This window comes from Magallana gigas, chromosome 3 (genome assembly GCF_963853765.1).
Source record: "Magallana gigas chromosome 3, xbMagGiga1.1, whole genome shotgun sequence".
NCBI classification, from domain to species: Eukaryota; Metazoa; Mollusca; class Bivalvia; order Ostreida; family Ostreidae; genus Magallana; species Magallana gigas.
The window spans coordinates 3,614,961-3,627,922 of NC_088855.1; the positions used below are offsets into that span (position 1 = coordinate 3,614,961).

The window sequence follows — 12,962 nt, forward strand, 5'->3', positions numbered from 1 at the left end:
AATTGATAATGAGAACGAAAACCCTAACGTCATCGCTAGACAAGTTCATGTATATTTTATGGGGTGGTAAGTAAAGGGGGTCTTAATTGTTGTTGTTGTTGTTGTTGTTAATGAATGGGTAGAGCTACCTTGACCTTGACCAATTTATGCAACAACAATTGTAATAATGTGACCTTGATAAACTTTATTCAAATATTCGTTGTAAACAATTGGTATAGTGACCTGATCGTTCTAGATTTCATTGGGATATTATTGTCTGAAACAATGGCAGGTATTTGGCCTACCTTATGCATCAGTTCACAAGTAAAGAACAAAGGTACATATACCTACAAAGGGCATTTAGTAGAAATGAACTGTACTTGATTCACCAATATTTTTTTTACATAAAAAACTTCGTGCATTGGGACGCCGGAGGGGGGGAAGGGCTGGCCTAAGAAAGGTATTTTATTATCAAATCTTCCTTAAAATTTGATATATGATGTTTTTAGCCATTAACCTATATTTAGTAAAGAGAAATTTCTTATATATTAGACTTAAAATTTGAATATTATTTTATTTATATACAAAGCTCTTCTTTGAAAGGAGATCAATATACTAACATGAATTGTCAAGGAATATCCAGCCTTCTTATAGCATCAGTCTAAAACGGATACCATGAAGAGCTTGACTGCCCTGATGGTAGGCAATCATTATCCCCTGACCATCCTATAGGTTATCAGAGTCTAACCATTTACATATGAATTGTGATAAGATGCTGTCAATTTCACCTGTTACCCTCCTAAACATGCACTATTTAATATGTAATGTTACAGTTGGGTTATAAACCCATTCATTAGGAAGACTATTCATTTTAAGCGTCAATTATCGCCATAACAAAGAAAGACAACTCTACTTGGCTTGTGGACAAATTAAATTTAAAACAAATAGCTTCACCCACTGAGAGTTTTCTCCACCTTTTCGATTGTTTTGAATTATTATTGAGTAATAAATTGTACATACCCTAAAATCAAAGTATTTTGTGTTTTCAATGTATAATAATTCAAACAATTCATTTTACTGTGGTCTATTGGTCTATGCTTTGGAAAATCTTGAAGTTTACCCAATCAAATTAAAATTTTATTGTAAGATATTACGTCAAGTTTCAAAACTGTATATTGCCAAATTTGAACAATGTTTGCGAAAGGGGAAATATTGAGCCTCAATCAATTCCTAGCCCACCCTGCCTCCCCCCTCCCCCCCAAAAAAAACACAAAAACAACAACCCCAAAACATCCCCCCCCCAAAAAAAAAACAAAAAAAACAAAAACAAAAATTCGTGGAATCATTTTTCATGGGGGTCAATTTTCTCAAATATTTACAAAAGGAAATATGACTTTATTACCCTTATTAATCAATTCGTGGGGATGTTATTTCGTACCCACGAATTCCTCGAAAATTGAGCCATCACGAAATCTAATGATTCCACAGTATCTAATTGAAATGCAATGTTAAACTATTCTAAAGAATTCATTTGAAATTTGTATAACTATCGGTATTCATCCTTCGACATTTAATATATACCGGTACATGTATATCGGGATTGTTACAAACTAGATATGACTTGAGCATAACAGCTGCAGTGGTCTAATTTTATCAACACACTAATATTTGTAGATTTTAAGAAGTAAGACTCATATACTTGGCCCCCGTGTTCCCGGAAATAGGCATCGGTTATACTGAAAATGTAAAGTGGAATAGGATGGTTTCTTTTTACATGGACTTTAGAAATGCGTAATGAAGATATTTTTTGGTTTATTTTCCACATTTCCGGTGCAAAAGATAACGAGATCACGCATCCTTGAATTTTAAAATTCCTATTTTCTTTCAGTTTTTTTTTTTGGGAGGGGGGGGGGGGGTAACTCATATTATATAATTATAGTGTTATTCAAATCATATCATGTTAATAGAATGTATAAATTTTAAAACCACATCATATCATTATGTACAATATTTATTCAAATCAACAAAAATATACAAATAAACCTCATGCAAGTAAGCACAATTGTAAAACTCAGAACTTGGGGTATTGCGAATTACATGTACATGTATTTACATGTACTTAAATATTAATCTTAAAAATTTTCATTGTAAGCTAATAATCTGCAGTCCGCATTGCTAATTGAAGCAGGAACATGTACATCTACCTCCAACCTCAGAAAAGATATTATTTTATCACTACATAGACGAAACTAATGAGTAAAAGATGTGATGTAAAGAGACAAGAAAAAATATTTTCACATGTCATTTTAAATTAGATAACTAGCCTAATTTCACATACACAAGCTCACGAATGGATGACTCCAACTGATCAAAATAAATACATTTTATAAGGGGCCAAGTTCTCTTAATTCATCCAGTAACAGATTTGACCTTTTGAGAAAATCAAGATCCATTTACAATGTCTTTCAACCTGCATTGAATCCCACAGAGATTGAACTCATTAAGTGCTTATTGCAAGCATTTGATGATCCACAATTGATTTTCTGCAATACTTTGTATACCTTAATTAAATGAAGTTACAATGTCAAACGTGTGTTTGGTCAACAATTGTCTTTCATATCTCTTTCGTTCAGAAACACAGAAGAATTTGCTTGTTTTTATCGACAAGAAACGCCTATAAATTGCATAATCAAAATAATGGTTTGCATAAATGTTAAGCCGTTCTTTTGATTTGAACATATCTAATTATCTAAATATATTACCACTAAATGGACTGGGCAGCAGGCATTGTCTATAAAGGCCATCTCTATGAGGTACAAGGTAAATACAGGTAATCCAATTACCGTTCTTAATTTAGTGTTTTCTAATAAATGGATGTATGATAACATAACACCGCTTATTATGAATACAGTTACAGTAATGGTGCTAGTATATATGTTGAACTCAGAAATCTGCAACCTATGACTAGTTATATAGTACATGTATTTATACTAGGAGATGTTGAACTCAGAAATCTGCAACCTATGACTAGTTATATAGTACATGTATTTATACTAGGAGATGTTGCACTCAGAAATCTGCAACCTATGACTAGTTATATAGTACATGTATTTATACTGGGAGATGTTGGATTCAGAAATCTGCAACCTATGACTAGTTATATAGTACATGTATTTATACTGGGAGATGTTGAACTCAGAAATCTGCAACCTATGACTAGTTATATAGTACATGTATTTATACTGGGAGATGTTGAACTCAGAAATCTGCAACCTATGACTAGTTATATAGTACATGTATTTATACTAGGAGATGTTGCACTCAGAAATCTGCAACCTATGACTAGTTATATAGTACATGTATTTATACTAGGAGATGTTGAACTCAGAAATCTGCAACCTATGACTAGTTATATAGTACATGTATTTATACTGGGAGATGTTGAACTCAGAAATCTGCAACCTATGACTAGTTATATAGTACATGTATTTATACTGGGAGATGTTGAACTCAGAAATCTGCAACCTATGACTAGTTATATAGTACATGTATTTATATTAGGAGATGTTGCACTCAGAAATCTGCAACCTATGACTAGTTATATAGTACATGTATTTATACTAGGAGACGTTGAACTCAGAAATCTGCAACCTTTATGCCACAAAGTTTACAAAATGAAAGGCAGTACTACAGAGAAGATCAAAGACAGATGGTTATCAAAGGGTAATAGCAGGTTTTTCTTCTTCAAAGAATAAGCATGTTCTAAGGGTGTTTGTTTGCTTGTAGTAGAATAATTAACCTATAATAAAGTAGGTAGCAGCTGTTTTATACATATCTATTATAAACGGATATAAAAAATGTATCTTTTAGTTATTTTATTTTAAAAAGTATTTTTCCGTGTGTAGAATATTCTTGTCGAGGAAATAAACTTGTATTTAAATATAAAAGACGTGACTTTTTTCCATTTTAAGAATATCTTTCCGTGTGTACAATAATTTCTTGAGGAAACGCGCGTGATTTAGGTAATACATTCATGTACATGTATTATAAAGGCCGTCGGTGAGATATTTTGAGATATTAGCTAAACCACATCGTACTCTGTCACACGTCACTTGAAAAGACATTCGTTGTTCCACGTGCATTTACTCTTTGTCTTCGCAAATCAAGGCCAATATGTACGATTTTTGTCTCAGAAGAGAGCTATGCGGACTCCGGACCGTGGCTTGAGACCTAGACTTAACTTGGACACATCAAGATTGTGGTAATTTACTTGAATGTGTGTGTGTGTGTGCGCTCGCGAATGATTTGTTGAAATTTGTAATAATTTTCAGAGGATTGAAAGGTGGTGGTCATTTTTTAAACTATATATTTATCTCCTCTAAAGGAAAGCACTCAATAGATGTACAGAAAAAAAAACTTATAAACGTAGTTGTTGTCAATATTTTATGGCATAAAAATCATATCCATAATTCAAAGACAGATGTAATGGATATTTCGCTGATAATCCAGCCTCAATAAGCGAGATTCCAGTAAATTTATACAACTTGAATTTGAACTTTATTGAATGAATATGTACAAATCACTGGTTTAGATGATTTAAACGCTGTTGCCAATTTAGGATCATTGATTAAATGGAATAAGTCAACAACAAGTCGTCAAGTGATTGACAAACGGGACAACAATATAAGTTCGATGCCTGTTTGTTTGTTGGTCAGAGGTAGTTTTCTACGTTAAGTTGTCACAAAATAAAGTCTATATACACTATATATATATTTGAATAATATACTTATAAGAAAGTAGTACAAAGCTGACAATGTTGAGAACTTTTTTTTACATTCCTATACTAGTACATTGTATATCCGAGGTCAATACCATCTAAAAAGTTATGGAGAGAAAGAAACGTTGAAGGTTTTACATGATTCAGATTTTATTGAAATCCCCCCACCCCCCCCCCCCCCCCAAAAAAAACCCCCCAAAAACAACAAAAAAACAAAACAAAACAATGGAAATGGAAATGTTTCAACGGAAGAAAATCTTCGAATTTATAGGTATATCATATTTTTTTATTTAATGTTATAAAGCGACGTGTCCATTAATTGTTCTTACAAGACCTGAAGAGTTGGACCCGCCCAACTGCAGTCTGTGTCCATGGTCACCTGGAGAGGTCGTTCGTTAAGTAGGTGATACATTTATCTCCCGATTCACTTTGTAGGAAAGGTTTCCCCTGTCACTGAATCACCGTCACCTTTACTGTTAAGTGGCTTTACACAATAGTTCATCAATAACCCCCAACCGTGTACTTCTGACTACTTCACGGTGCGCATTTGAAATACACATCACCGGAAGTGTGACGGACGTCCTAGAAATGACCAGTTCAGGCGCTGGATGACTGGGTTTGATGCAATCTGTCTCCACTTAATCTGGTTTTTAAATGATCTCAAGTTTGTGAAACATTAACCATCAATACTTATGTCTACTAGTTCAGGATACCCTAAAAGAATGTAAGTAAAAGTTTCCTTTTATTAATCCCTTTCCCAATTTAAAGTAAACGTATACATGAATTTTTAAAAAAAAAATATTATCTAAATATAAATACGAGGAAATAAATTCCTCTTTAAGAACGAGATGTGACGAGATTAGATGTTCACTTTGCTAATCGTTGGAGTGTTTTTATTCGCAATGGAAACTACTTTAGACCAAAAGGGAGTAAAATTTAAAAACTACTGGATTTACACAAAAAACGCATGTTACATGTATTATTATACTATCAACAATTTGTTTTTAAGAATGGGGGTATCAAGATATCTATAGAATATCGATACATGTACAGTGGGGGGAAAATCTCCGGGAAATCACGTTCCACTAAGATTATCAATGCTCCATCTGTCGACGTCTGAGATTTTATGACGACATTATTAGTATTAGTGTGTATAATGGATAGCTGATCTGCTTCGAGTCAAACCAGAGCAAAGCGAAGCGGCGGTCAGCACCAAGCAGGCTGTTGGGTTCGTACATCTAATAGTTTCCTCACGGTTACATATTATATCTATGTACCCATCCGTGTTCATTTCCTTTATTTGTTTAAGTTTTCTTGTTACAACGCTAACATATAACAATAATTTATCAATTTCTTAAACCGGATCTTCCAAAAATAAATAAATACCAGGTACACATTCATTTGTCTACTTGAAATTTCCACGAAATTTAGGAACATTAATAGAAATAAGGTCTCGCCGCGGGGTTTTCTATTTCTGCTTGAGTTTTTAATAACTCCTTGTGGCAAGTGAATTGTTGGCTGTCAGATTGACGTTGAATCGTGCAATGGTCAAAGGTTCGGAAGGAACATACATATCATTATCAAAAGATTATAATTTGATTGGTTGATCGAAAGTTGATCTGCCCAATACACTGTATGCCGCTATGGTTTTCAACTTTGAAAAGATGAAACTAATATGACGTTAATAGTTTTACAAAGGTAGCGAAGGGTCTTGTCAAGATATGAACTTAGATTAAGACAAAGGTCAAGATTTTATTACAGATTTTCCAACCGCCAGGCGCTCGGAGTCACAAAATAAACAGAAAACCTACAAGATGTGATTGTGAAATGTTGGCCAAGTTGGGATGTGAACAGGGTAATCGATATTGAGCCAGCAGTTTTACAGTGAATGTCGCGCGATCCCCATATTGTAGGAACGGAAGACCCACTTTTTCTTTCCACTATACATCTTGATATGAATCATACATCTTTCGTTTTATCAACTTAAGAAAAAGGTTCGTGTTTTTAAGAGGTTCCGATATCTATTTCTAATTATTTTACGAGTAAACTTTGATAAATTTGAATAAGGGGGAGGTTGCCTTAGATCCACGCATATAACAGACAAATCGTAATTACGGTCTATTATTTATCACAAAGGGCATCGTTAGTTCTAAAAGCTCTCAGGGTATTAACAAGGTTATTATTAGTAGTTCAAGTTCAAGTTACAGACACATTGCATCAAGGGAGGAGGGTCACGTCTCTTTTTTTGAGCAATTGATTTCATTGAGACATTTGTAAATAAAAAATAAATAAATATAGAAATTAACTGTCCCCATCAACACTATTTTATATAACAGTACAGCAATATAAAGACGATCTTGAATTTTATATTTTAAACAGATTACATGGAATGGTGAACATATCCTCCACTCGATTAATAATTTGAGTTTCGAAGAATAAGGTATCATGTATGTTTATTGCTTGTCAGATTTTGTAGGGAAATATGAATATATATGACAACATCTTCTGTAAGGCACATACATTTGATTAATTTGAGTGAAAACTCAAGACGTTACTTATCATAATACTATGGAATGATGGTGGGATAGTATTCCTTAAATTCATTGATGGAATCTTCACAATAGAAGCATATAGAAATCAATTATATTTCAAATTGAAACAAAATTGCTGATGACTTATTGTCAAATCTTAAAAAGTGAACTTAGACATGCTGCAATAGAGATAAAACCCCGCTGAGACAGTTTGAAAGGTTCTTTACATTTTCTAATTCACATCTTAACTACATAAGTGAATAGTTTACAGAACATCGTTGACTATGACCACCATTTAGACTGGGTGTAGGCTTTGTACGATTGTCGGTTATTGATGTATACTTAATTAGGTAGAACAATCGAACACGTCCATTGATTAACACTTAAAGATGCTTCGATCCCCTTGACCCACGTTAACAATGCTGTCTTTTGTTGTCATTAAACATGCATACACGTTTTCCATGGAGGATGTTTCAAGGTGTGAACATTGATTTACTCAAATAGTAAACACTATTATTTTTTGCTTAAATTTTTTCTTCTTCTCGTAAAACTTGTCCAATTCCCTCAAGTTATTCCTTGTCGGCTTATCTAACGAATTTTTGTGAATTTGAATTCAGAAATATTATATGATACATCTACCTTTATGTCAATAACTTCTTATGAGCTATACAGCTACAAAAATAAAATTTCATGTACTTTTAAAGTGTTTAGCACCATTCCACATAGTTTAAGACTCTGAGAAAACAGAAGATGGTCAAATGAGCCCCCCCCCCCGCCCCAACTTTCCTCAGGTCAATACTCGGCCTCAGTTCTAGCTTTTGACCTCAAATTTATGCACTTTTCTTTGATTTGAAAATTTAGTGACGGCGGTGCCAGATTTATCTTATCATTTTGAAATGGCTGGTTAAACGCTGATATGCAATTGGAACTATTTTTCTATGGAGTAAACGGCCCAAACCCATTTAATTTCTATACAACACTGTTCCGGATAATTATGCCAGTGTCAAAATGAAACCTGACAGATGATAATATTCCCATAGGAGAAATAATTTTCATACAGGAAATATGAAAAATCCTTTAGGATTTTCTAAAAATCCTACAGGAATTATATTTTCTATACAGTTCCCGATCCTAACTTAAGAAATATTAGATAACGCAAGATACGATTTGGTTTTTAAAGTTAAATGATAATCTTTCCTTCTTAGAGGGACTAATTTCATAGATATTTTTTATATATTGTAGTAGAAACGAATGTGGTAACTTTTGTAATTGGGCGTTTTGTTTCCATTTTAATATATGTGTACACAGTAATATTATTAACAATTTAAATGGCAATTACTTATTACTCAAATATATGATTTTCTTTTGTCATGTTAAAATTTTCCGGGTATTTTTATTTTTGTTTGAAAAGTTAAAAAACCCCAAAACAAAACAGAACAAAAACACGATTGTTTTTATACAAATTCCTTATAGAAAGAACATAAAATGTTTCCTTATTTTTATTAGCTATACATACTATATATGAACAAAGCCATTTAGCTGTGAGTGAAATTGGGTACCACAGCATAGCTATCGATTTCGCCAATTTACGGCATTCTCTTCATCGAAGGAGCGAGGTAAGATACAAAGCAGCGAAACCATCGACGTTAAGTTACAAATGTGGTAATCTCTTACAGCAGTTGAAGAGGCGGAAGATACGAAACTGACATCGGTGTGAAATTGGTTTACAGATGTTTACGCCAGTCGTTGACAACAATATTGTAACATGCCTTTCATAGAGATGATTTTATTATTTTTTTTGTGTTGTTTATATTTTGTAGCTATTGGTAGTACGATGAAATAACAGTAAACGATGTCATCGGCGGAACCGGAACCGACTACCAGCGCCACACCAGAAAATGAACCTTTCTCCTCCACAGCGGAGTTTGAACCCGAGCCCGTGGTAGCAGAACCGGAACCTGGATGGCCAGAGCCCGAGCCCGAGTGGTCAGTTGCGTTTGAAGAATGGGGAGCAGCCTGGCCGGTCCACACTTACTTCTTTGGCTGTGCTTTTCTGATTGCAGACATATTGGCCATTTGTTTCCTGTTTCGAGTGATAAAGGGCCACAATAGACAACAGAAGGGAAGCCTGTCAGGTTCTCTATTAGTGATGCTCATATTGTTTTGTTCACTGCGTTTCGTCTGTTTAATTGTGGACCCTTACCATACAGAGAACATTCTCCCCAGGTTGTGTTCGCGACTGTTATGGTCTCTCGGAAGCCCCTTCCTGCTCTCAGCTTTCAGTTTGGTTCTTTTGGCTCTCATTGACACTACCAAAATGAGCATCGGACCTCCGAGATTTCAGAAGTTGCCTGTCATTTTAGGATTCACGGGTTTCTATGTACTGTTGGTCATTTCTACGGACCTGGCCGTGTTTTTCGCCCCCGAGACGGACCCCCTCTTGGTGGTTTGCCAGGGCCTGTTCATTGTGTTCGGCTGTCTTATGTGTGTCGGCTATCTCTACGTGGGCCTGAAGATCAGAAAGAACCTTTCGTCAAGTTTCAGCAACATTCAAAATGGTCAGTAAACTATTACGAGTCAATGTTATACTTTTCTTTTAAACCGCTTTTTTAGAGTGAAAATTTGTATTATAAAAAAACCCGATTGTCTCTTCTGGGGTTTACCATCAATTTAGAAAGCTGTTTAGCCCTTACAATTTCTAGAAACACAAAAGTGTTGTTAAGATCATGCCATGCCTTAGATCCCTGGAGGAACTGTAGCGTTTTGTTCAGGCTTTTTAACAATAAATGTTGGTCGATGCCATTGGTAATACTTTTTCCTCAATCAATTAAAACTGAATTTATCCGTGTGATACAAAACATGTGAATTAGAGGTATTTTACAGAATATAAGTGATTTTTATTGTGGAAAGATGTTAAAAATGACAAGTTGAGTTTTAAAGAGGTTCAAACAGGATTATCGTATGGAACATTTCACTGGCGGATTTAGAGGGGGCGGGGGCTCTTTTAATGATGAAAATTTTAGAAATATGTATGACCTATAGAAAAAGAATGCCGAATCAGTTTTTGTTGTTATTTATCGTTCTTATAATATGTCAAGTCTAACTAGAATAGCTTATAAAAGTATCTAAAAATATCTTAAAAACATGATGAGCTCCCGGCCGCTTCGCACCCCCCCTTTCAACAAATCCTGGATCCAACACTGTATTTGTCAACTCCCAGCCTCCCAGATAACCCCCCCCCCCTCCAAAAAAAAAAAAAAACAAAAAACCAAAATAACAAAAAAAAAAAAAAAAAAAAAATAAACCCACTTCAGTCAAAGGTGTGATCACAGTTACATTATAAAGGTTCAGTCATTGGATAATTGAATTCGGGGATGACAGGATGGCTTTACAATGTACTGATTCTTATTAAACAAATATTATTTAGATTTTAATTAGAGAACGGAAGTCTGATTCCAGCCGGTCCGATGATTCTTCAGTACTTGTTTTATTTATAATTATTCATCTATACAAAAGACGCCTGACATCAAAATGTTTCCATCATGTTAGGAAAATTATGATATCATACTTTCAAATAACCACTAAAATGATATTCTGCTTTTTTTGTGTACATTAAATTGCGGCCTGTGTATTCAAAACTGAAGCTTAATTAGTATAGCAGAAAAGTCGGGTCCTAATTGAGTTAATTGCGGTTAATGTTTACCTATCAATAACGTATCACGTCGCCACACTGTTAATGTGTTTGCTCCCAACACGGAGGGCATAGGCAGCGCAACGATACTCACACATCAAAAGACTCAGTCTCAATAAGTCCCGGTCTCTCAAAGCTTTCCCGGTGTTTCCGCGGCCCGCCACGGGCGGTCGCTGTCAGTAGAACTTTGACTAGAACTGCGCGCGCAGGACTCAGCGCTCACAGCTACCCGTCATAGTTCGTAAAGTCAGCCTTGAATTCCGAGTTTGAAGTTTTTCCACTGAAATATGTCGTTGAATCCATAAACAAATTCATTATCAAACTGTACCCCTCAATTAAAAAGCTGCATATTTTAAGTTGGTTAAGCAGATCTTTGTCCACTCAGCGCCAGATTTTTGTCCTTTGTCCATTTAGTACCCGCTGCTGTGAAACATTTAGTCTTAATTTAAAGAAAACTCAAAATACATGTATATTTCACTGGTCGTTAGAATAAAATGTGAATTTTAATGTCCTTGTCCTAACAATGCGAAAGAGGATGACACAACTTTTCTATATCATTTTTTTCCTTTCTATTCTCCTATATTTCAAGCAGAGGTCGTAAAAACGAGGGGAAATGATTCCAGATTCAAATTATATGTTTTTGAAAGGTTCCCGATACTCTAATCATGGCTACAATGTGTATATGAAACCATTTTGACAAGATTCTCAGATGGGCGTAGCTATCTATTTCTTCTTGCGTCAAAACAAGTTAAAAATGATCCAGCTTCAAGCGAAATATGCATAGATAGCTAAAAAGCCAGACAAATCGTGTTTATTTCAAAGAGCCATGACTGAGTGGCCAGCAATGAAATAGACAGACCTACGTCACATTGCTGTTGGACACAACTACATGTACCCAAATCTCCTGTTAAAATGACCCTAGTGTATTGGAAATCCTTGGCTAGCGAAGATAGTTTGTTACCTGTTTCAGTGACTCTTTGTAAAGATAGTTTGTTACCTGTTTCAGTGACTCTTTGTAAAGATAGTTTGTTGCCTGTTTCAGTGACTCTTTGTAATGTTGATCTTTTACAGGTGACTCCGGAATTCTCCGACTTCTCGTGACATGTTACGTCTCTTCCGCCATTGGCTTCTCCATCATCGCTACACACATTTACGCTTCTTCCAGTGTATTCGGAGTCTACAGTGACGTCATATTCGTGGACGCCTGGTCATGGTGGGCACTACAAACCCTGATGCGTTCCGAAGAACTAGCGGAAGTTATTGTGGTTATCTGTGTTGCTAAACGATCGATACTTCCGAAGGACGCTTTGGAAAGGTTAGCGTCGTGTCTGATCTGCCGGAAAAAGAACTCTGTCCGCAAAATACAGATTTTACCTCTGGATGACACGTTTGAACAAACTAAAACAATCAACACGGAGAATCTGTCGACTTGCGTCGAAACCAAACGATGATACAAGATTGCAACCTTATCAAAATGGCAACATCCATTTTCTGACAAAGATTGTTCATTCCAGAAAGCGTTCACTCTGCATATTAAACTAGTTTGAGAAGATGTACGAATTTAACTAAATAATGTGAATTCAAAGCACAATTTTATAATATCGTGTTCCATATTTTTAAAACAATAAGCCTGATTTAAGAGTTGAATTTAAAAAAAAAAATAATGGGACTTTCATCAAAACTTTTAACGCTCTAAACTTTTATTGTGGTCAGTAGAATTTAACAAAATTTAACAGAGCAAAATCCTACTTGATTTATTTATGCAATCGAATTATTTATGTATTATACATGTATTAATATTAGTCTGTGTGTTTCTCAGGAATCATTTTTAAAATATGTACACTGGGTTTTCGTTTTGTAATTTGTTTATTTTTGATTTCAACAACAATTGTTTAACTATTGGGGATTTTTGTTTCATGTATGAGACGTCTTCAGTTGGTTGTCAGCTGTATTTTAGACGTAAATGTTTGTGGTCTGCCACTAA

At 34.8% G+C, this 12,962-nt stretch overlaps 1 protein-coding gene across 6 annotated transcripts; it reads left to right on the forward strand.

Moving 5' to 3' along the window:
* The first annotated feature begins 4,013 nt into the window (after nucleotides 1-4,013).
* Nucleotides 4,014-12,713, forward strand: LOC105326582 (proline-rich transmembrane protein 3). Of its 6 annotated transcripts, none has more exons than XM_020066508.3 (3): nucleotides 4,014-4,240; nucleotides 9,108-9,845; nucleotides 12,050-12,713. In XM_020066508.3, the coding sequence occupies exons 2-3, from the start codon at nucleotides 9,140-9,142 to the stop codon at nucleotides 12,427-12,429; spliced, it is 1,086 nt and encodes a 361-aa protein (XP_019922067.3). In that variant the 5' UTR covers nucleotides 4,014-4,240; nucleotides 9,108-9,139; the 3' UTR covers nucleotides 12,430-12,713. The 6 variants fall into 6 exon arrangements, with proteins under 6 accessions (XP_019922067.3, XP_034336787.2, XP_011425011.3 ...); XM_034480896.2 differs by lacking the exon at nucleotides 4,014-4,240 and adding an exon at nucleotides 5,063-5,155; XM_011426709.4 differs by lacking the exon at nucleotides 4,014-4,240 and adding an exon at nucleotides 5,216-5,480.
* The last annotated feature ends 249 nt before the right edge of the window (nucleotides 12,714-12,962 follow it).